Here is a 25152-nt window from a genome sequence, read left to right as displayed (position 1 = left end):
CAAAGTTCAAAGTATTATGAGAATTGCCAGTCAGCTTTTGCTGATTAGTTTTCTTCAGGGATGATATTTGTTGTTAATTCAAACATCTTATGGCTGTGTAGTAACTGAATAGAAAATACTATTATGTAAAACCATGCAAAAGTTTATTAAAATACAACATCTGTAAGAGGTATAAAGAAAGTAAAAATTAAATGTACATTTTTGTTTTGCTGTATAATCTCATTATGGCTTCTGTGCCTCAATATAAACTCATGATTACTTAAAAAAATGAAGAAATAAATATTCCTGAGTATTAGCAATAACAGTTATGAACATTCAAGCAGAAATCAAGAAAAGTCAGTGCATTTTAAAATTTTAGTGCAAGTCCTCAATTAAGGCATTCATTTTCACCCATAGTTCAGAGGTTGAATGTAAGGCTCATGCTTTCTCCTGCGTTGATGTGGACAGTTTTCGTCTCTGGCCTTGTGTCCTGCATTGCTGCCGTGATGGAATAGGTTCCTGGAGGCACTTCAATAAGAAAATCCTCTGGTTCTGATGAACCCTTCAATAAAATATGTAGATGAACCACTCTAATGAGTTGATTTTTTGATTTTGATATTGCAGAGCAATCAACTTTTGTACAATGCCTTCACAGTTCACACACAACATGACAAGAAAAATGTATAATGCTAAGGTCAATACTTACAATGTCTCGTTTGATGGCTGCAGTGGCATTCTGTTTCCGGTCTGCAGTCCTCAACATCTGCTGTGAATGGTAGCGACAGATGTGTTCTCGCTCACTGGGCTGAGCCAGGTGAACAGTCTTATAAAACTTCTGTTAAAGAAACACAGGCTGTTTCTTCTCATTCATATCTAAACAGAGTTAAAGTAAATTAATGAATAAAGCATTTTTCCACCTGGCACTGTCTCGTAGTTTCAGACATGTACTCCACTATTGTAGCAAAAGCATGGTCCAAGTTCGAATGGGAAATGTCTCTCTGTAACACAGGACAAAAAGAATTAGTATCATGGACGTTAACTTATTTAGTTGACATAAATAATGTGAATTGAGTCTACTCACTTCTGAGCCCCTCTCATAGTGATTGAACATGGGTGATGGTCTTGGTCTTGCACTTGAGCAGCTAACAGACCGTCTTTTTGCCTTTTCCAACACTTCCTGCCCGAGTTTAGATGAACGGCGCAGGGAAGACTCCAGCCAGGATTCACTGGCCATGTAAACAAGCGGAGTGCACTGGAATTGCATATGACCAATATTAGTCTGCATCTCATATAGCCTAAACAAAATGATTCTCACAACAATTACGTCATAATACGAAAAACTATTTGCAGCCGAGCTATAATTCTGATTTTGAACGAATTTGCATTCATGAAAACCATGCTACGATTTAGAATGTTAAGCGCATGGCAAACATTTGAACACTTAGAAAATATGTCTGCATTTTAAACGCGAAACTTACGATTAAATGACGCCCAAAGTGTCAGCTGTTTGTTCGTTTAACTGTATAAAATGATCGCCGCATTTAGTCCAATAGTTCTCAAACTGTTGCCGCTGTATGTTGGTGATGGGTGTGTGTCGCTAAAGTGAAAGTTCAAATGCATTTCCTTCTCTCCCACGCGTTGCTGGGAAATGGAGTCTTTTTTCCGTGGTTTAAACGCGACACTAACAACAAGAATAACAATATTAGGCCTACATCAATTTTCCTACTTTTTTTAAACCTACAGATCTACATTTTATAATAATAATAATAAATTAATTAATTTTAGAAAAATAAATTTTAGAATAATCTCTGGCTTTACCCTCTCTGAAGTTTACTTAAAGGGGTGGTTCGGGATTTTTGAGTCAGAACCTCATTTTTAAGTCAGCCTGGTTGTTATTCATCAGTGGAGACATTTAAAAAAAAAAAATTATCCAGTCCTTATATTTGGATAGTTAGCCGATGCTAGGCTAGCGCGAGTCAATGGTATATGTTAGCCAGCCATTAAAAAACGTTTTACCCACTCCACAGTGCACCAAACGCAAATCAATTATAACACTAGACTATCGATGTATATGTCCGTTGAGAGAATAATGTTAGAAATCAAACTTACCTTTTCATCACATTGCATTAGTTATAATTTGTTCCCTGTAATCATAAGCCTTGTCTACAGCAGCAGCGGAGTGATATTGATTACCTAGGCAACCGAGTGAGCCGGTACACACATGACGCAAGTGTATTTACCTGCCGCGACTTTGATATCGCTGAGGAATGCTAGCTAACGTTAGCTGGATGTAACGACTGTAGTGCGCTTCTGTTCTGTTTACTTTTTGCCGCATTACTAACCGGAGCAAAGTAAAATTCCGCAGCTGCTGAGAAACTAGTTCCTTTGGGATCATTGAGATGAAAGGTAAGTTTGATTTCTAACATTATTCTCTCAACGGACATTTGCATCGATAGTCTAGTGTTATAGGCTAATTGATTTGCGTTTGGTGCACTGTGGAGTGGGTAAAACGTTTTTTAATGGCTGGCTAACATATACCATTGACTCGCGCTAGCCTAGCATCGGCTAACTATCCAAATATAAGGACTGGATAATTGTGAAAAAAAAAAATGTCTCCACTGATGAATAACAACCAGGCTGACTTAAAAATGAGGTCCGATGTCAAAAATCCCGAACCACCCCTTTAAAGGTCCTAACTTAAGTTAAAGGTCCCATATTGTACACCTTTCTGAAGTTTTATTTTAGGTTTTGATGTCCTTAAGAATATATATTTACGGTAGCCTATAGGCTAAGTACCAAAAATCATCCCAATATATTTTTACAGCTCCTTTCTTAGGAGCTCTGCTAAGAACAGGTCGATTTTGGCCTTTCAATTAATATTCATGAGCCTCTCTTCTGATTGGCCTGTTGTTTTCGCACGGCCAGGCCAACAGGTAACTAGGGTCATATGCTGTAGACTGCCCTGCCCTGTTGTGGCTTGGTGGTTCTCACAAGTAAGGTAAATAAAACACCTGTATTGATGGACATTGCTGGGGGAAATGTTATCCGGCCTTATAGTATGTTCGAGCCGGACTCAGACCCCGATTCGGCGACGACAGGAGACAAACAACCACCTCCTTTAGGCGTAATTGTAAGAGTATAAACGAACATGTTCAGTATTAGAAATTTTCAAGCAATGATAGTTTGACTTCCCATGGCACTTTGTAAACAAGTGATTATTATCAGCCAACTTTGCATGTGTGGGCCATTTTGCCAAAATAAAGCAAAAAACAAATAAATAAACCTCACGAGGGAGCATTTCCTGTTACCCCGTTAAACGGTTCACACTTTAACCCCCCAATTTTCAAACCCAAACTACAGCCTTGCAACCGAGGGAGACAACTAACGTTAGTTCCCCCATCTCAAACAGAAGTGAACAAAATAGAGTATATCACCTTTTTAAAGTAACTTAATGCTTCAAAAAAAGTATGTATCGATTACATTGTCAAGTCAAGTTTATTTGTATAGCGCTTTTCACAATACAGATTGTATCAAAGCAGCTTCACAGTATTAAATTAAAATAATACAACAAAGTTTGTTTCAAGAGGAATTTATTGATTGATAAAATTAAATTAAATATCCAGTATATATATAAATTAATATATTGTGACACCAGTAGGTGGAGACAAGTGACTTTTAAAAAATGTACTTGTCATTGAATCATTAATTCAAAAGATTAGTTCAAAAACGCTATTCATCCAGTAATGAAACAAGTGACTTCTATATAATTGAGTCCTTGAATCATTTATTCAAACCGAAAAAAAAAAAGAAAAAGAAAAAATCATTCAAATTAATAACAATTTTTTTTTGTCAAGACTGCAGCAACTAACATTATGCCAGAACCTCTAGTAGGCTAAATTACTTGTTATAGTTTTTTAGTTGTCTATTCAGAATTGTGGGAGAATTGTAATCACAATTTTTTTTGTGATTGTCAGTTTCCAGAATCTTGCAGCTCAATGATTAAAAACAGCATCAACAGTTTCATGTGATGAAACGGGTTGTGAGAAGGAGGGGGAGAACAACTCATTAATAGAATACTCTTTAAATTCTTGGGGGGGGGGGGGGTTTATTAGCTGGTGAACAACAGAATTAGAATAGAACAACATGTTTATTAGGTAGCAAAAAAAAAAAAAAAAAAAAAAAAACTTAATGTAGTAGGCTAGCTAAAAATGATATTTGATTCACACAGCAGGATTACATTGGCATTTGATTGAAATGTAACATCTATGCAAAATAATCCTTGAATAATTTTTTTAAGGCCATTCCCGCTTCGAATATGTGATTGTGTATTGTCAACAATAAGCATACAAATATTCTGCATTTCCATCTTGTAGTGTGGATCATTCATTGCGACATTTAAACTGATTCTCATCTGCTTGACAAAATCATTTATGCTATTGCCCACTGAAATACTTTTAAAGCCACTGTCGTCCTTTTTTTTTTTTTTTTTGGCCTTCAAACACCTTAAAATGCAAATGTAGGCCTACTTTATGCAGGCTGTGTGCATTTATCTGTGGATTGACTGTTTTGAAACTTATATGGTAGTTTCATAGCCTCTAGACCTCTGTTATCATGAAAAAAGCCAGAAAATGTAAGTGTTGTCAATATGGGACCTTTATTGAAATGAAAGTACAAAGCAAACTATTTGCTAAAATAACCACAACATTAACAGCAACACTGAAGAGACTAACCCTGCGCATTTTGATTCAGACCCGTAGACAATGTCCTGTATAAATAAATAGGTAGGCTATATTATAAATAATGCAATGAAATTTCAACCACCAGTGAAAAACATGAGCTGGAGAAAGTGAACAAACTGGTCAGGTTTTATAGGGTTAGAGTGAGTATATTTGTATATCAGTGCATGATATTCTAGTCGGGAAGCATTTAAGCCTATAGGATCACTGTTCTTACCAAATCAGGTGCCAGGAGCTCGTTGTAATCCTATACACAAGGTAAAAAATAAAAGGATGATAGTTAGTCGAGAAGACTAGTAATAATATCCACGTTAATCAGATATTGGTTGTGTCCAAAATCGCCCTTATACCCTCATATCAGTATCAATACCCAGTAGTGGGATATATGAATAAGTGCACTCAATAATGTCCACAATGGTTTCGGACACACAAATGGCTGTTCCCTCAAATAGTACCCTATTTAAAGTCTCTATGAAAAGTTTTTGGCTTTTAGTATGAATATGTTAGCCTTACTGTTATCTATAAGCTAGTGTGCTCCAAAGCAATGTCAAAATTCGCATTTAGGAGACCCAACCCAACGTTGAAAATGAAAATCAGGTTGATGTCAGAATCCAACGTCAGATTGACGTCAATCTCCAACGTTGGACAGACATTGTATTGTGGTTGAAAATGAAAATCGGGTTGACGTCAGAAACCAACATGTCCGACGTCGGATGGTGATGTCAATCTGATGTCGGGTTCTGACATCAATCTGACTTTTCAACTTTCAACTTTCAATTCCGACCAAAATCCAACGTCTCTCCGACTTTCATTTCCAACTAAAATGCAACCCCTGCAACCAAAATCATCCCCTGACTGACGTTACTACTTTCTAATCAAGGACCTTGACAGAAATGTAGTGGAGTAAAAAGTACGATATTTGTCTTTCAAATGTATGAAGGTAAAGTAAAAAGTTTCCAGAAAAAACACTCAAAAAGTGTACTTAAGTACAGTACTCAAGTAAATTTATTTTGTTACTGTCCACCTCTGGGTGCCACTGTTGTCAAATGTTAGTCTGGAGTCCTGTCAGTGATTTAGTACTTTTAGAGCATTTTAAATGTAAAAATAAACTGCTGTGCCAAGCTGAAAGTAGGTAAGGAGAACTGTGTAAAGAGTAGAAAAAGTGACTTATGGATCCTAGCATTTGTTTTAAACAAATCATCCTTGATATGGGCCTATGACTATGACTTTTAGTTCCTTCGTTGTCATAAAGTCTGGATATCAGAAAAATATCAAAGTATCTCTTAAGAGCCAGAGAAGCATCTTTACAAGATTTGAATCCTATTTCACCAAAAAATGCAATGAAGCATCTTAAAGCTTAAGGGATTACTAGGGCAGATGCTTGGTAATTATTTGACATCCATGGCCAGTCATAGATTAACTAGTGTGCCATCAGGACATGTGACATGTGAGAAACACAGCATTCATCAACAAACAAGTAAAAAAATAGTGTTCCAATACTTAAAAAAAACTTAAAAAAACTCACTGAATGCAGCTGAAAACATTGGAAGCTGTTATTTGATTGTGTCTCTACACATCCTGTGGCTTCCCTGTGATTTATCAAACATTCATAAGGCATTATACAGGAAGACAGACCATAGATGGGGAAAAAAGAAAAAGGAGCTGCATTGAATGCATATCCGTAAATACTGATATATATAAATCGGGACACTGTTACCACGGTTTCAGTGTTATGCAATGAGGAAACCTCCCTATAGCATCCTTCTAACACTTCCCACGCAGTCTAACAGGCTCTCTGCACTGAGATTGAAACCCACTGTGCTCATCCAAGTGAACAGAATTCATTCAACCGTACTGGTGTTGGGTCCACGTGCAATCTACAAACACCATCTGCTGCATCACGCTATGTTTATACACACACGTTTATTCTGCTTTGGGGTGCTCAAGAAATTGTGAGGCATTATAAGTCAACATGTTGATTTGAGTATATAAATATATAATATGCCGTGTGCCTGCAGATTGTGGCTCTCTTTTCATTCTCTCAGCAGATATGTGACAGAGGCTCACATGCACACAGCCACATGCCCTGATTCACCCTTGAGTGTCCCGAGAGAGTGAGAGAGCGTGCACGAGTTACTGGAGAGATGAGATCGGGGATTTAAGAGTGCACAAAATTACATCCACACGTGCACTTCATGTTATGTAAGACCCTTGACTGCCTCACTGTATGCTGTAGTATAACAGCAGCAGTGAGCGGACAGGCAGAGCAGATGCTGTGTACACACACAAGGAAGCCTATGCTTAATACAGCAGGAGAAACAGAGAAGGAGCTGCCATTTTTTGGAGCTATGGGCATAAGCTTGGATGAACTAAGGTTGGATGAGATTGGATATTCACAGACACCTTTAGGAAACGAAGCTATTTGTGATATTCCTTCACCTGGCTGGATTATAATCAGTGATGTTTAGCGTGCTACACGGAGTATTGTGATCACCTCAGGACATATCTACTCTTTGTGCTGCTGCCCCTGGGGGCCTTTGATCATGACTTCAGTGTGGTCTTTGTTGTGGGTTGTGTGTGGATTGACGGTGTGGTTTCCCCACACTCACGCAACCTCAGTGAGACCCAATCTGCTCATGACCACCTCTGATCCAACCACTGATGAGCAGTCAGTCAATCCAGAACATCAGACTGAACCTACAGATCCACCCAGCAACAACACAGGTAAGAACAATTGACAGACAGACAGACAGACAGATGGATGGATGGATGGATGGATGGATGGATGGACGGACGGATGGATAGACAGACAGACAGACATACATTATGTGACCAATATAAATTGTTCTGATACAGTACATGGTGTGTGGAGCTACAAAAACTTGTGGGTTGTGTGTGGACTGACTGTGTTATTCACGCAGCCTCAGTGAGACCCAATCTGCTCATGACCACCTCTGATCCAACCACTGATGAGCAATCAATCAATCCAGAACATCAAACTGAACCTACAGATCCACCCAGCAACGACACAGGTAAGAACAATTGATAGATAGATAGATAGATAGATAGATAGATAGATAGATAGATAGATAGATAGATAGATAGATAGATAGATAGATAGATAGATAGATAGATAGATAGATAGATAGATAGATAGATAGATAGATAGATAGATAGATAGATAGATAGTCCTGACAGACATTCTGTCAGGACTACTATCGTCAAATACGATTGACAATAGCATACAGTTTGGATTGGCGGTATGGTTCTGTTCTGGGCAAGAACTCCCTGCGCATCCATCCAGCCTATAGCATAGATAAGAGCAGGGAGAGCAGCAATAACCCCCCTTAGGGGAAACAGAACAGAACCAACATGAATGTATTGCAGATATCATTCATTCAAAAATTTTAATGTACAACATAATTTAGTCTGATTCAAAGGGGAATCAGAATGCCAAATCCTAACTGACAAGAGGAGGATCTGGGGATGGAGGAGGGTAATTAGCTCCTGAGAAACACGATAGCTGTTGATAATACTGAAGGAGATTATATATGAATGCTGTGATAAGCGTTGTATTCCTATAGGTAGACGTGAGTCAGCTGATGCGAGCTTGGCTAACGTGACCTGCCAGAACTGACGCTACACTTGATTTATGTGACCAATATAAATTGTTCTGATACAGTACATGGTGTGTGGAGCTAAAAACTTGTGGGTTGTGTATGGAATGATTGTGTTATTCACGCAGCCTCAGTGAGACCCAATCTGCTCATGACCACCTCTGATCCAACCACTGATGAGCAATCAATCAATCCAGAACATCAAACTCAACCTACAGATCCAAGAAATAACACAGGTAAGAACAACTAACAGACAGACTGGATGGATGGATGGATGGATGGATGGATAGATAGATAGATAGATAGATAGATAGATAGATAGATAGATAGATAGATAGATAGATAGATAGATAGATAGATAGATAGATAGATAGATAGATAGATAGATAGATAGATAGATAGATAGATAGATAGATAGATTAATTAATGTGGTTCATAACATATTTTGAGTTCCTATTTATTAAACCAACTTTTTTTTAAGTTACACCAGCAATAATTTTTTTTAGTTTAGATATTGTATATAGTTTACTATTTATATATTGTTTTTGTACTAAGTATACTACTGTGTTTCTATTTAGGTATTATTTGTTTATACTTGAAATATACCTCTAACTGTATTTTAACTCTTTCCATTTTAAAAACATTTTATTCTAGCTTCATGCATCCTTTTTTATCAACTTTTTTATCTTTTACCCACATCTTGAATGTGGGTAAGTTTCATTAAAAAAAAAAAAAAGCAACAATTTAAACAAAAAGTGGAGAAAATCTCATTATCGCGTTAATTTACATGTGTGTAAGCAATCTTCTATCACTTGTTTCTTCTTCTACAAAAAAAATCCGAAAATTCTGTACTCTTTCAAAAGATGCGTAATATAGAAATAAAACTATATGAAAAAAGTGTTTAATAACCGACTCAATCAAAAGAGTAAACACAACTACAAACCAAGTTAACTTTGAATATATTCATTAATTATACTTTTAAGAATATCTCGATCAATAGATTTAGTACAACTATAGGCCAAATGTACTTAATTATAAAATAGAATAGACTTATTTATAAATAGATTTAATTATACTTAAAAATGCAATTTTAAGTATATTTCTGAGAAGTACATAAAAAGTAGACTGAAAGTATACTTATTTTTTATACTAATAGCACACTTGAATTAACTTATTTTTCATAAGGGTAGACAGACAAATACAAAAGGATGAATATAAATAGAGACAGATATTTATAGATGGATAGACAGATACGAATGGGATAGACAGACATATATATGGATAGACAGATACAATTGGGTAGATAAGACTTTTAGCACTTAATATATAATTTCTCCTGACCTGTGCTCAAAAAACTCTGACATGTCAGTGGATGGCCTAAGTGCACTTTCAAAGGTTTTTAATAATAGGAAAACTGTGGAATTAATCAATATTTGATAAAGGGCCTTATCTTTATTTAATCAGTTGCTTCTCCAGAAACATGGAGAAACGGGAGGGAGGAGTATTTGATAGTGAGCTGGGATCATGGGACAAGAGGCTGGATATAGAAGACAGTCACTGATATGCCGGCACTGATTCAAAGCAACATATACTCACAGAACACCATGCAAATACACGACAGACATTTACACATTAGTGAAAATTCACTGTGGTTTACCACAGGATACAAAGATGGGTGAGATGTCTCACTGCAAAGGAAACATGCAAGCAAGATGCATGAGGCAGAAAAAAATATCTATAACATAGGCAAAACAACTGGAATGATTCATTCTCCACAGAAGGATTCATTAGGATCCATTTCATGTGTTATGAGGCAATTTACACAGTTTAACACATCACAGAATATTCAAAGTCTTTGCTCTCATCTCATCTATATACATGTCTATCTGTCTGTCTGTGTTCCTACAGGGCTTGTGTGTATTTCTGTGCTTCCCCCACGACGGGGATCCTACTACGTAGAGCACGGCACAGGGGTGTCTGTGGGCTCTATGCTTGTGTTCTGGTGTAAGGAGGGCTACCAGCTGGTTGGCCATGAGAAAATCACATGCATCCTGCATGCAGGCGTCCCACGATGGAGCAGCTACCTGCCAGTCTGTGAGAGTAGGGCAGCCATTCAATTACCCTTTATGGAAAGAAATGTATCCTAATAATACTAATAAAAAAGCATAATTATTATTTTCATTGCCAACTTTGCTTATTTCCCCCAAATGTAAGCAAATATCTGAATTTAAAATCTGTAAGAACATTTCTTTCTAAAGAATATTTACAGTTTCTCTCAGTTTTAATATAACTGGCCATCATATCTGTTGAAACCAACACTATTTTATTTTTTCAGGTATCCCCCGGCCAAATGACCAGGGACTTCGAGTTGCTTTACTGGTGTCTGTAGTGAGTGGGGTCGTCATCTTCGTCATGACTGTGTGCTTCATCGTCTGCTGTTGTCAAGAGCGCATGAGCAAAAAGAAGGAAAAGCATCGGATGGGCAGAAGCAGGTCATTAAAAAAGAGTGGTGTCTTTCAATAACATATTCAATTCAATTCACGTTTATTTGTCGGCGCTTTTCACAATACATATTTCAAAGCAGCTCATATTCCATATTACAATTTAGAGTGATCTTTTATCAGAGGTAACAGTCTAATTTATGTATTTCAGAAATGTACATATAAAAAAAATCACAGCTAAATATGTATTAATTTAAACAATGTAATAATTTAATGCATATACAATGAGCTCATTGAAGTAATGAATACTTGTTTGTTAACAAATGATTATGACATTTAGAAAACATTTTTGAAGATTTTGCGTCATCTGATAAACAAAACAAATATATATTAGCTCCAGAAAGTATGTGGACACTGGCTACACTTAAAGATGAATGTATAATTGCATTACATATCAAATTATCAAATCAAGTGGCATTTACAGTATTTTAAATTCGTTTGTTAGCGTTTAAATAAAGGCAAAGTTAAGACTAAATTTCTGGACACGTTGTGGTTGTCAAACATTAGGGAACTGAATTCATTCATCCATTAGAATGACCTTGAATTCTTGGTGAAATGAATTAAAAACAAATGGTTTGTTCTTAGAAAATACTACCATCATTAATTACTACCTTATAAAGAAAACATTACTGCCGTGCATCTTGAGACAAAACAATGGCACTGACATATTTTAAGATTATGTGACCCTGGACCACAAAACCAGTCTCAAAACTGAATAAATAAGCTTTCCATTGATGTATGGACAATATTTGGCCGAGATACAACTATTTGAAAATCTGGAATCTGAGGGTGTAAAAAAAATCGAAACATTGAGAAAATCGCCTTTAAAGTTGTCTATTTATGTCCGCAATTATGATGCATTCACTCACAAAAAGAACATTTTATATATTTAAGATAAAAAATTTACAAAATATCTTCATAGAACATGATCTTTACTTATTTACTATATCCTAATGTTTTTTGGCATAAAGGAAAAATCGATAATTTTGACCCATACAATGTATTCTTGGCTATTGCCACAAATATACCTGTGCTACTTGTGACGGGTTTTGTGATCCAGGGAGGGTCACATTTGTCAGTGCTAGTTGCTTTCAGTTAAAACCATTTTAGTCTCGCCTTAGCGTTATCTGTAAAACTGGTGGATTCTGTGTTTTAAAGTTATAATGATGCACTTTTTTTTTCAATCATAATACTAAATTTGTTGGTACTGTCTTTGTTTACCTTTAGGAGAAGAGAAACACGGAGCTCTAGGACACGGAGGAGCCCGTCCTGGTTGGAGAGAGAGCAGCTAGACTGGGAGGCATTCCCCCCGCCTAAACTTTTCAGCCTGTCCCAGCGTCTTGACCGACCGCTGCCTCCTGGAAGTCCTGTTTATTCCGAGGTCATCAGATCCTATGAGAACAGAGGGTATGAGAGGTAAGGAAAATGTATTTAGCTGATTTCTCCCCACATAGACTCACAGTACACTTACAACAGGAATAGCCTCCCTTCTTGTCGTTCCTGTAAATGAATAGGCCTCTTACGTGTATTGAAACCCACAACCCTTGCCCACTCGCTACAACCACACCACATTTTCTACTATTATGTAATATTTTGGGAGGATGTGTAAAGCCATAAGACCTATAAGAAGTGCTTCAGTTTCTATGATTTTGTACATCACTAAATTCTCTTTCTTTCTGCACAGGAGTCAAGAGAGTCTGCTGAGAAGCCCCAATGCCACATACCCTACATACCACGCCAACAGCCAAATCTACCCAGCCCTTGTGTTCCAGAGGGTTCAAAATGAGCCAAACCCCTCCACTTCTTCAACCACCCCAGTTTACGTACAGATTTCTACACCTCCCAAAAACAAGACCCCACACGCTCCTTCCGTCACCCACCCATAGACATGCAACCATTAGTCGACTTTCTCATCAGCAGCACTGAATGTGGCCAAGACAATACAAACACTGCACAGATATAACTGGTCAGCGTAACCAGAAGCACTTTGAAATTTTTAATGTTGATGATATCTTTTAATATCTGCTATATTGTAAATATATCTTGACCTGGTTATTCTTGTCAAATCTGATAGCACCATACCTAATTTAATTAAACTGTAAAAAGACATTTTGATGATATTGTTAGAAAATAAGAGCAAACTTTTTGTTTTGCACATAGTACTTTGCTTGTGGTGGCTAACTACCACCCATTTTCATAATATCATATTCATAATGTATTGTCAAGAAGCGGTATGTACTCTTGATTAGAGTTTATGCATCTGTTAACTTAAAATCTATCTGTAAAATTTGCACTTTAAATGCACTGATTCATTTGTAATAAACTGTTGCGTCGATCTGTTTTCCTTTTGCCTTTAATTGAGTCCAGATGCCCTCGTCGATTTGGGTAAAATTTGCTAAATGTGTTTTTTCGAAACCAGAAATGGAAAATCTCTCATTTTCATTGGGTTGTGGACAAAATGCACTCAATGTACCAGCACAGAAATTCAAATAATTGTATTTATTTAAATTACATTGACAAAACAGAACAAGAACTGATATATTTAAGATCTGTCAAGAAGAGAGAAGGACAGCGAACAGTAAAATTGATCTCATAGCCTGAAAAGGTCAGTTTATATATCTCAACATTTTCAATAACACTTTCACAACTTATTTTATTTGATCTTATACATTTAAATATATATTTATTATTTGAGTGTGTGTATATAGACATTCAAAAATGTGGGTTCAGTAAGATTTTTTATGAAAGAAATCATTACTTTTATTCAGGAAGGACGCCTTAAATTGATCTAATTAAATAGTTTAGAATGATTTCTGAAGGATCATGTGATACTGAAGACTTGAGTTCGTTTTAAAATATATAAAAATTGAAAACAGTTATTTTAAATTGTAAAAATATTTCACAATATTACTGTTTTTAGATGAGAGTTTAAATGCATTTTTGGAATTTATTTGCCTTGTTTTTGTAATTCAAGCAATTTTTTGTGTTTCTCTATAGTGCTCAATCAACATGACAAACAGCATATCAAATGAAACCAATACACACACAATCTACAGTAATGCAAGCAATTTTCCGTTGTTGTTTCTTACCATTGTGGATAAGTGCAATGAAAAAGATTATTCCTGTGTTCGCTTGCCACTGGAAATCTTAACTTTCGTGGTGGGTCTCCCAACTAATTTGGCTCTACTATGGCTGCTGGTGAGGGGTGAGAAAGCTTTGTCTCCTTCTGAAGTTTCGGGGCTCAATCTTGCCGTGCTGAACATACTCTACTGTGTCAGTCTTCCTCTTTATATGTACAATTCTCTGAATCAACCCACTGGAACGCTTCTCATAGTTTCTGAGGCCATCTCTATCCTCAACTTAATCGGCTGTCCTCTCCTCTTGACCAGTATGTGTGTGGAGCGCTACTTTGCCGCAGCACATGCAGTCCTCTACATGAAACTAGGGAGTAAATGGGAGCATCGTGTTTTCTGCTCGGCTGTGATCTGGATCTTAACTTTAGGCATTGCACTGATTACCTACCAAGAAAGGCTCCCTAAAATAGCTCTGTACTTGTCAATCATCCTTGATGTTTCCTTACTGATAATGCTTGCATGTCTAATGGGCATTGTGTGTGCACTCTCCAAAAAAGGTCCAGGTGAAGGGCAAACTGGTGGAAGAAGTGGCTCATCCATAAAAAACAGAGCACTTAAGAACACCTTATTGATTCTAATCCCAACGGCTGTAATCTACGCACCTCTCCTGGCTATAGCCCCTTACGTGCTCACACTTGAGGATAAAGAAGTTAGTGACTCAGACTGTTTGATCTTGAATCTGATGAATGCCTTTCCCAGTCTTGGGGCCTGTATCGGGCCTGTATTTTACATGTCCCGTGCAAAACAACTACCCTGCTGGAAGAAGATTGCTGAAAAAGAACAAACAACTACTCAAGAGCAACAGCATCCCAAGTGAAGTTTCCTTTATGACTTATTCATCTGATATATGACATAAAAAAACCCTCCTGAAAATAACTTATATAGCCTAATGATTAACTCCTAATGATTATTTAATCTTTAAATACTGTAAATTGCTGGTGGCTTTTAGTTATCGCTGATATAAAAATGTATAAACATGATTACGTAAAATGATTATTAGTCGATAATATTCAGAATATTGTTACTTGGTGACAATCAAAATCATGCTTTCATGTCCAATTTTTAACTAGGAAACTCGTATTTACGATAATTCTGAAAGCACATGAAGGCAGCATTAGATCCGTGCATTAGGTCTTAAAGTGACAGCAGCCTAATATTCCTGCTCTGTCTGTCATTAATGTTAATCAAACAACAAAAGACAAAGAGAAAATCACTCACTGATCTTGACCTAATAACTTTTGTAGCTTTAACAAGGATTAATCTATAATTAGATATTCGGTGAAGACTATAGTGTTACTTTACATTTGATTATAGCCTACTACTACATGAATAATAGGCTATTAGTAGAACTAGTGAACTGTTAGCAGGGTTCCCACACCGTGGTTAACTTCAAATTCAAGGACTTTCCAGGTCCAATACCCTCAAATTCAAGGACTTAATGTGGGGACACATTTGTTGTGTCCAACAACAACAAACGTTGGGGTGGCATCGTAGTAGTTTTTCGCGCGTGAACGTCATGGCAACGTGCAACACAAAGTACCTCACGCAGGAAACACAACATAACGCGTAAATGCGCGTAACTATCGTAAATCGAGAAAGCTAGTACGCATAGGCCACGAAGTGTTGGCGAAATAACACATTAGCGGATCGCAGGGAATAATATGGAATTTTTTCCAGAAAATGTGTTGCACAAAATAAATTCAAGCGCTTTCATTGACCTGTATCTATTTATGTTTATTTTCAAAAAACTTTCCAGGGCCTTGAATTTTTTCCCCTCAGATTCACAAACTTTCAAGAATTTCAAGGACCTGTGGGAACCCTGTACCTGAAAATCTTAAAGCCCTGTTTATTTAATTTGTTTCATCTTTGTATATTGTATTTATGGGGCAACAATGATCTTGCATGCCCCTCAGCAAATGTGCAGATGCCCCTGATATATGTAATATAATATGTGATGTATATTAATATTTATAAATGTTCATTTATTGTGGGCCTGTATTAGCCTCATTTGAAGCATATTGTATGTATTGTATATTATACACAGTGAAAATAACCTGTATTTGACCAAAATTCCAGAATAGTCAGCAAGCTGACTTTGGATAGCGTGGTGAATGTTGAAATGGTTGTCAATGAATATGGGACGCTTAATATAATTTTGGCTTTAATAAGATTTTCCCAATTAATAGAGAAGAATAAACCTGGTGTCCTCCATGGTTCCTGTTTTTTTCTGACAACAAAGCATTTGAATGCAAGTTGCAACAAGATAATCTCAATTTAAGAAGTGGGAAATTTCTGATAGCACGTGAAGGCAGCATCATTTACTGACACACTGACAGTATCAAGATGCCTTGTTAGTTTCTATGGGCTGCCTTCACGTGCTATTGGATATTTCCTTCTTCCCACTTCTGAAGTCGTGATTACGAGCTTGTTGTCAGAAAGAACAGGAACCATGGAGGACATAGACCTACATGCTCTAAAATCATTCAAGCAGTCACCTCTTTATTATTTTCGTTAGTTTTAAGGATTTACAAATACCACCACCAAGGGTTATTGTAAAGGTTCAATATGGTTTAAAGTTAAAATTTGTGCACATATTAACACATTTTACAGCTTTCTTATTTTTCAAACTCGAACTTCTACCTTTAAAATGAAAACATGGGCTTATTTCTCCCATATATAGGCTACATTTATGCTAAATTTAGCTCGAATTTATAATATTCAAGATATGTAATTAAAATCGAACAAAATATGTTCAAAACAGTTGAAAGCTGTGCATGATATGATCCCTAATAATAAGTCTGGGGACAACTTCACAAAAATGAAAGTAACAAAACGTCCGTATACGTCACAAGGAAACTGCAGTACGTGACGTACGTACGACTCCAGCACACTCCGGAGGACAGAAGTTTACCGGTCAGTTTTGTTGTGTATTTTCTGTTAAGATATGATTGAGACCACATTGATGTGACATTCATTCGGCAGATTATATGCTGTCCGATAACAGAATCATATCAAAGTTATGTGCATTTTGCATTCAGATTTAATGTTAGAGTAGCCTAACTATGATCACTGACGTCGTGTAAAGTTCCAGCTGTAGCTAACGTTAACTCCTTACAGTTTACAAGCTGGAACAGTGCAGTTAAAAGTCTTGTTAAATTCACATTTTGTTTTGGTTTGATTAAGTGTTTTACATAATTGCACTGAGATTGACTAAATCTCTTTATCCAAACAGCAAAAGTCAGTGTTTGTTTTACATGATGGAAGGGGATTCACCTTCAATAACACGTAGCGATGAATATCTACTGCTTGAAACATACTGCAAGAAGAGAAAGCCAAGCACCAGCCTGGGGCGAAGTGTCTGTATGTACAGTCTGGGGGCACCAGAGAGAACAGGTCAGACCAGAGAGAGATACTGTACTTGATAACTTTGTTTCTCTTTCAGAGATTCTTAAAACATGTATTGTCATTTGAATGCCATTGTCTGTATTAAAAAATAAAATAAAAACAGGTGGTGAGAAATATGGAAATGTGGCTGAAAAACTGACCCGGATTGTAGACAGCGGACTTCTTGATGACGATGGAATAGAGGCAGATTCTGGTAAAGTGTAGGCTACTACTATACACATTCACTTCTTACATCGCCATACAAGTCATCGAAATAGAATCTTGCATTACACTATTAATTATCTAAACTGTAATTGTGCCATATGTCCTTGTTTTTATAAAAGTAAGCACAGATGTTATAGAGCAGATTGTCGACTTACTGAAGAAATCAGGGGATGACTTAAATAAGAAGGTAATCATCATTATCTCCTTATAGTCTGTAGTCTAACTGTTCAGTTTGTAGTTATAAAATCTTGTTACATTCTTAAATGTCCCATTTGCCTCCTCAGATTGAGAAGAACCATGTGCTTTTAGGACAGCTGCAGAGTACTTTCTCTTACGAGTTTTTTGAAAAACTGACCACAGCCTTCATCAAAAGTGTGGTACCAGAATTTCTTCAGAGCAGAAACAAACATGAGCAGATCGCCCTGACCTTTGAGGTCACCAGCAGACTCGGAGCCCTGGACCTTCACCCCATGAACAGGGTCATGGGATTCGGAGCTCAGTACCTGCAAAAGAACTTCACTCCCTGGGTTAAACAGCACGGTGGTTGGGTGAGAGTTTATGCACCATTTACATTTAATTACAATTTCCACAAAGCCTATTGTTGAAAAGTATTGTTACAAGTAAACATGTTTACTAGAAATGAATGCAGCTTACTAAATAAAATAATTACAATAATGTGCAATATACTAAATACGTCACATCTTATTCACTATAGGAGAAAGCCTTTGATGACAATGACGAGGTCCATTGACAAGATCGACAGTGAAATGGATGGTTATTAGTGATCTGTGAGTTATATGATAAAATATGAATGATATTTTGTTTACTTTTTATATTTAAGTATGTATGTTCTCAGTATTGACTACGTACTTGCTGACTATGTACTTGCAAATTACTAAACATTTATTGTAAAATAACATTGTAGTAGTGAATTAAATGTGTCCTTAACACATTGCTGCACACTTTTAAAATGCAAACCAAAATAATGCTAAAATATAATGCTTTATTGATGAGAAGTTTGCTTTGTTGGCAACAAATAAAGCAAGCACCACAAACATACAAATACAGTATGGCATTGGAATCAGAACAGTGCTTAGTTATTTTTATTTTTCATTATTATATGTACGTATGAATTTCATTCACTTGCTGCATACAGCAATATGAAGTTTAAATGAAATGCAAATCTGTTATAATTCTGTCTTAAGCACAACATTAGGCACAAAGAGGCAAAGACGAGATAAATACTAAATCTGTTCATTTTCTTTGTCGTTCCTTTAGTGTCTTAATACATTGTAGCGATGATCAGTTTTGATTGCTATATGATGACTATGGTTGCAATATTTCACACCTTAAAGGAATATTTCACTTAAAAATGAAACTTCTGTCATCATTTACTCACCCTCAAGTTGTTTCAAACCTGTATGAATTTCTTTCTTCTGCTGAACACATGGAAAGATTGATGGACCCCATTCACTTTCATAGTAGGGGAAAAAAAATACTATGGAAGTCAATGGGGTCCATTAACTGTTTCATTACAGACATTCTTTAAAATATCTTCTTTTGTGTTCAGCAGAAGAAAGAAATTCATACAGGTTTGAAACAACTTGAGGGTGAGTAAATGACAGAATTTTAATTTTTAAGTTAACTTTTCCTTTAATTTATGTGACATATATCCTTATGACAAGGCAAGACAAATAGATGTTTAGCCCAGATAAATCAACATCACTGCAAATGTTACAGTATTAATGTAAATTGAATTTAATCATGTAAATCAGTTGTATTTGTATTCTACAATGAAGCACTGGTGACACTGTTTGTCTAGATACCAAGGTATGTGTTCATTTTCCCCAAGGCATCGCAGACAGTGGTCAGGTCGCTGCGTAGATCTTGAACCACGTTCTCGATGCTCCTGGTGTCCTTCAATAAATCAATGCTCTGGGTGTATGGGTTGTAGTAGACCGAAAAAGGCCTCTTTATTGTTTTAGCAAATTCCCTGTTTAGAAGGAAAAATTTATTAAATTGATATATGCATGACATACATTTATGTGATTAAAGTGACGGAGCAAATGTGTCTCTTATACACAGTTTTAGATTGTTGTAAGATTTTCATGTAATTTTGTTCATGACTGAGTGGATATATATTCTACCTCATTTTCTCTTTTGCCTCTTCAAAACTCTCAGAGACAAAATAAACATCTTGAAATGTTGTAATGAGGCACTCCTGGTAGCATGTGGTTTTGGGATCAAACATCTTCACTTTTGCTTTTTCAGAAAGCGCATGCTGCATAATCAAAGAGGATTATGCATTTAGTTAACTATTAACTTGACATTTGAATACTTGACGTGTTTATGTATGGTTAACGAAGAGCTTCTTACCCTTAACTCTCCAATAGAAGACAGTAGACCTGCTCCATATGCCCTTAACTGACCATCCTGTTTGCACAGCCCAAACTCAATTGTGAAGAAATAGCACTGGAAAAAAAAGCACAGTGGTTTATGTCATAATAAACATGTTGTCTTGCATATTTCAAAGGTTTGGAAGCAAGATTATCTACAAGTTCCTTCAGACCCTTATGAGATGTACACACTCATATTGAGACTTCCAAAAACTTTATATACCCAGATCTAATTGTGTCTCAAAGTCTGCCATACAGAGCCACTGATATGATTTCAATGCAAATGCATGCGACTCAACACCATAGATCAAACTTTACGCCACGGAAAAACTTCAGTGACCTTTTTATTTCCGTATCTAGTTAGGAACCTGCCAGTCAAGTTCCGTATGACATTTAAGAATTCAATAAGCTGCTGTCACACTTACTGTTGCCAGCTTCTGCACATCCTCATCTGAAGAGCCTAGAGATGCAAGGCCAATCTCCTGAGAAAACTGAGCAAACTTGGGATCGGCCAGGAGTGGTACATGACCCAGAAGTTCATGACAGGTGTCTCTGAGGACATGAAAACAGTTAACAGGTTAGAAGTGATAAAAAAAATGAAGTTTTCCACAGAAAATAAAAGTGGGGGGCTTTTGCTCACGGTTCAGGTGTGTAGAGAGGGTCTGTGCTGTGACGTATATACTGAGTGCAATTAAACACTCGATAAGCCAGGCCGGCCAGGAAGTCTCGTGGTGACAGATATCCAGCCACAGGTCGTACGGTAAACCCTGACCTCTCTGCAAAGGCCACAACCCAATCCACCACATTAAAGAGAGTTGACTTTCTTTGTCATAGAATGAGTGGAGTTAATAATGCAAGAAGAAAACAGATTTTTTATTTGACCTCGTAAGAACAGAGACACGTCTTCCAGCTGTGGGATGTTGTCCTCTCTGTATCCACAATGCTTTGTGAGAAGAGGGAGGTTTTTCAAGTACTCGCGGCAGGCATGAGTTGGATAGAGTTTTGTAAGTTCTCTGAAAACGACTCCCCATGTCTTCACTTCCTCTGGTGTGTACTCTATTCGTGGGATGGGCTGCCCACTGTTACACAAAAGATATTCAGATTCATTTTAAGCAAGAAAAGGGAACAAAATTGACTGTCATTTCAGTTAGTCAACTACTACTCTAACTGCATTTCATGTCATTTCCATGTCATGTACACTGCCTGGCTGTTTGGATTTAAATAGGCAAATGCTTAAGAGTCTATGACTGGATATGTTTGGCAATAGTTCTTCTAACCATAATTGATGGAGTGTGTTGCTTTTCATTTCTTAAACAACCATGTAGGAAAACACATAATGGCCATAATCCAGGATGACAATGTCAAGATTCATCAGGCTCAAATTGTGAAAGAATGGTTGGGAGTGAGCATGAAGAATCATTTTCACACATGAATTGGCACCTCTGAGTCCAGACCAAGATCTTGACCAAAAATGTTTGCACCTCTTGATGGAAATAAATGTTGTGATGTTATTGATCAAGATCTTATATTGACAATGCAAGAATCAAGCACTTTGTAAAGTCGACTCTAGCACATCCAAAAGACTTTCAATGAATTTAAGGTCTGGACTCCAATTCTGGAGGTCCAATTCATGAGTGAAAATGATTCTTCATGCTCCCTCCCAACCAGTCTTTCACAATTTGAGCCTGATGAATCTTGGTTTTTGTCGTCCTAGAATATGACCATGGTGTGTCTTCCTAAGAAATGAAAAGCTACACACTCCATCAATTAGGGTTAGAAGAATTGTTGCCAAACAAATGACATGCTAGAAATATAATAATCCCTGCAATAATGATCCAGTCATTGATTCTTAAGCTTTGCCTATTTAAATCCAATTAGGCAACTTTTTTTTTTGGTCCGGGAAGTGTATTATGCATCTATTTTTAGTGTTGTTAGTGCCATGCTCTAATAATTGAGCTACAAGAACCCAATAGCAAAATCAACTACAAAAGAATATAAACTATTATAATCTATACTAACAATTTATAGTTCATTGCAACCTCCACAAAGTACTTCCTCCTCTGCCGATACACCTTGTCTTTGAATCCCTGCAATAGAGAACAGAGAATAACTTTACTATAAGGTTCAATTTGTTAACATTAGTTAAAGTCGGCATGAAACAGAAGTTGCGATAGTCTTTTCTTCCCTATTATTATGTATATCCAAGTGAAACTGCTTCTTAAACAAAACAAAAAAATTAGGGCGGGACTTGATTTTGTCCATCGGACTTTGATTGGATCATGGGAGTGATAGATTGTCCCGCCCTCACGCCGAAAAACGTGTCATCAGCGAAGAGCTGTCGTTTGAGGGCACATGATTAAGAAAAAAAAGAAAAAAAAGATGTGCACAGATAAATAATTTATAATAAACACTGCAATATTCAATAAATATACTATGTCAACCCATTTTAAATATTAATGTATTAGTCTATCTAGAAATTCACATTAACCATAATTAATTAATGCTGTAAAAGTATTGTTCACTCCACCATTGGGCTACTAAACATTTAACAGATTTACTTACCGGATGGTCGGCATCCAGTTCTGAGCCGTACATTAGCACTCTATGCGAACATTGGTCCAGCTCTGAAATCTTTTGGGGAAACCATGGTATTCCTTCCCCATCTGCCAATCCTCCCAAAACACACACACAGTCCAAACAGTCTGGAATAAAGAGACAGATGAATCAGTAGCAATATCACAGTCAAAATCCCAATTACACTGGCAATTCTTTCACAGAGAACTTACCGGTCTCTGCAGACCACACTTGTTGAGGTGTGTTATATGAGACAACGTTGACGTGGTCTTTCAGGTGCTGCACCAGCTCATTGAACTCTTTTTTTGTGCAGTTGCACTCTGCATATATCTCCACCTCATTGGTGACTTTCTTGGATCTGCGAGACTCAATGTGGGCCAAATTCACATGTTTGTCCTTTAAACATACAGCAAACAGCAGGATGTCACTTTGGTTTCATTTTCACTGTCTTAATCAAAACGTATTATTATTAAACAAGTACTATGCATACGGTTCCCTTATTAAAGTGTACTATTAATCTACCCCACCAAAGGATGAGGTGTTCACTAACCTGAAAGAGTCTTAGCGCTTTCACCAGACAGCCCACTTCATTCTTCAGGGAGAAAATCACTGCTAATTTCCCAAGGTCATAGGTGGATTTCTGTTCCTCTTTGTCAGGTCTTTCATCTATCCGATTAAAGGATGTCCTGCGGAGCTGCTTGGAGGTGTTGTTTAGTGAATATAAAACTCTTAAGATGCAGAAATGGGTTAAGATAAAAGCTTTTTTTAAAGTAATTTAAGTAGTTTACATTAACTAAAGTGGTAATTAAGAGTGGTTATTAACAAACTCAAAAGAAGAATTTACACTGAGAGACAACTTGACCGACTTAAATTTTTTTTTCAAAATTGAATTTTGTAAGAAAACATTCAATTGGATTTGCCTCTACATCCAGAATAACCAACAGACACTAAGTTTTCCAGTGTAAATTTATGCAAGTAACTAGTTAAAAAAAAACAAAAGACTACAGCAATTTAATATTTATTTGAAGAATTTTTTTTTTTTTGAAATCAGGGTTCACTACAATCAAATAGTATGGCAATTTGACTATATAAAATGTGGCGCCCAAAATAGGGTCTATCAAACTGTTCAGTACCCACCATTGAGGCTGGAAGGAGTGGTTGGTCATACATTGCTGAATCCAAAGATAGTCCTCGCCGAGCCCAGTATTTGCTGGAGAACATCATCATAGCAGGTTGCATCTTCGGAACTACATCTTGACCCCTCTTCCTAAGTAGCCCAATAGGTGATTTAGGGGCTGTCTGCGGCCCCTTCGCATTGGCTTGTAGTTCAGAGGACATAGTTACTGTCTCTTGAGATGTCTTCTTTCCCTGCATTTCCTATGGCGAAGGTACTATTGTCTCAGACGATTTTTCTTTAAGCTGTCCCTTGGAGATCACAGGGAGCACTTTGCATGTGCCACAGTACCTGACACTCCTCCCCCGTCAGTATCAGAGCTGGGATTATATACTGTGACGAATGACGTTGAGTCATTGCACAGCCTGTTGACTCTCGCACAGGGTAGGCTATCACTCATATTGGCTTTTGAGGGGATGGCTCTTCCATTAGGAAATGTCGGCTCGTCCAAGACCTGATTGAAGTGGATAAGCTCATCTCACCCTCTAGGAGAAATGAATCTAGAGCAAAGTCATCAAGATTTCAAGATTCACATAAATGTGGCTTCATTTTACAGATGTGAAGGAGAAGATGGGGAGGACATCACCCATCATTTTAGTAAGATATAAACGCCTTTGTACAGTGTGTCCTTCAGAGGAAGGATTTAGAAACATGTTCAACATAGAAAGCAAGGAAAATAAGAGCTTTAGTGAGATTAGAGCATTCATTTCCATGAAGTATGAACTTAAATGTCAGCATTATTTATGTAAACGTCACCTCCTTTGAGGTCAGATGCATATTGTTCATGGTTTTGGCAAATAAGTACGTTTGTCAGTGCACAAAATGCTGCCGTTTTTTTTTAATGAAAGGGAGCTAGAAGAGAGATAACATTACTGTGGTGAGCAGTGAGCTATCAGCTTCCTCTGAGGCAATTTCCTGTGGAACAGGAAATGAAAGAGATGGAAGTTGATTCCATGTGTCTTTGTTGTGGGCTGTGGTTATGAGTGGATAAAATACATTTCATCATCAATCAATATTTTCACCGACTCTCCATCTCATCTGCAAATGTCATAGCAGGCCGACTGAACCAAGGCTACCGACTTTGAATAATCTCAAGCCACAGTTTTGCCGTTGGAACTATTGCCTTTAGTTTAGCCGAGCAAATTTGCCTCACTTACTTTCACTAAGACAGTTAAATCATTTTGTTTTTGTGTGCGTTTGCAAATTGTATCTAAGTGACTACCTAATTACAAAGTACTCTTACCTGATTAAACCTCAAGTTATGTAACACATTAACTAATGTAATATTACATAACCCAAAATGGCTCTCTTCATTGGACAAAGACATGGACAACAGCAGGTGCAATAGACATGTATGTTAAATTTTGGGTTTAGTGTTATTTAAAAAGATTGAGTTCCAATACTGCTAAAAGATAGAGAGAGAGAAAAAACT

The 25152-nt window shown here is 36.9% G+C and overlaps 4 protein-coding genes across 7 annotated transcripts; 2 read left to right on the top strand and 2 right to left on the bottom strand.

The window, feature by feature from the left end:
- Positions 1–126: 126 nt before the first annotated feature.
- On the bottom strand, positions 127–1587 carry akip1 (A kinase (PRKA) interacting protein 1). Its single transcript, XM_082181544.1, has 5 exons — positions 1458–1587; positions 1061–1231; positions 897–977; positions 686–814; positions 127–541 (listed from the first exon to the last, which is right to left on the bottom strand). The coding sequence occupies exons 2-5, from the start codon at positions 1211–1213 to the stop codon at positions 398–400; spliced, it is 507 nt and encodes a 168-aa protein (XP_082037670.1). The 5' UTR covers positions 1214–1231; positions 1458–1587; the 3' UTR covers positions 127–397.
- Positions 1588–6902: 5315 nt separating this feature from the next.
- On the top strand, positions 6903–13168 carry LOC309508044 (uncharacterized protein). 4 transcript variants are annotated; one of them, XM_082182591.1, is made up of 7 exons: positions 6905–7439; positions 7637–7747; positions 8461–8568; positions 10241–10432; positions 10668–10824; positions 12061–12249; positions 12518–13168. In XM_082182591.1, the coding sequence occupies exons 1-7, from the start codon at positions 7259–7261 to the stop codon at positions 12717–12719; spliced, it is 1140 nt and encodes a 379-aa protein (XP_082038717.1). In that variant the 5' UTR covers positions 6905–7258; the 3' UTR covers positions 12720–13168. The 4 variants fall into 4 exon arrangements, with proteins under 4 accessions (XP_082038719.1, XP_082038718.1, XP_082038717.1 ...); XM_082182594.1 differs by having other exon boundaries at positions 7393–7439; positions 7572–7747; XM_082182593.1 differs by lacking the exon at positions 7637–7747 and having other exon boundaries at positions 6903–7439.
- Positions 13169–16721: 3553 nt separating this feature from the next.
- On the top strand, positions 16722–19787 carry LOC309507478 (apoptosis facilitator Bcl-2-like protein 14). The gene is made up of 6 exons (XM_082181673.1): positions 16722–16880; positions 17200–17360; positions 17476–17565; positions 17696–17763; positions 17861–18124; positions 18292–19787. The coding sequence occupies exons 2-6, from the start codon at positions 17222–17224 to the stop codon at positions 18325–18327; spliced, it is 597 nt and encodes a 198-aa protein (XP_082037799.1). The 5' UTR covers positions 16722–16880; positions 17200–17221; the 3' UTR covers positions 18328–19787.
- On the bottom strand, positions 18560–25050 carry tph2 (tryptophan hydroxylase 2 (tryptophan 5-monooxygenase)). Its single transcript, XM_082181672.1, has 11 exons — positions 23684–25050; positions 23097–23240; positions 22759–22942; positions 22535–22674; positions 21992–22059; positions 20855–21051; positions 20613–20748; positions 20398–20524; positions 19953–20048; positions 19724–19857; positions 18560–19569 (listed from the first exon to the last, which is right to left on the bottom strand). The coding sequence occupies exons 1-11, from the start codon at positions 23918–23920 to the stop codon at positions 19395–19397; spliced, it is 1638 nt and encodes a 545-aa protein (XP_082037798.1). The 5' UTR covers positions 23921–25050; the 3' UTR covers positions 18560–19394.
- Between the last annotated feature and the right edge of the window lie 102 nt (positions 25051–25152).

Source organism: Leuciscus leuciscus, assembly GCF_965113295.1.
Source record: "Leuciscus leuciscus genome assembly, chromosome: 10".
NCBI lineage: Eukaryota > Metazoa > Chordata > Actinopteri > Cypriniformes > Leuciscidae > Leuciscus > Leuciscus leuciscus.
Note: the sequence above shows the minus strand (reverse complement) of the source record. Positions and strands in the feature narration are given on the sequence as shown.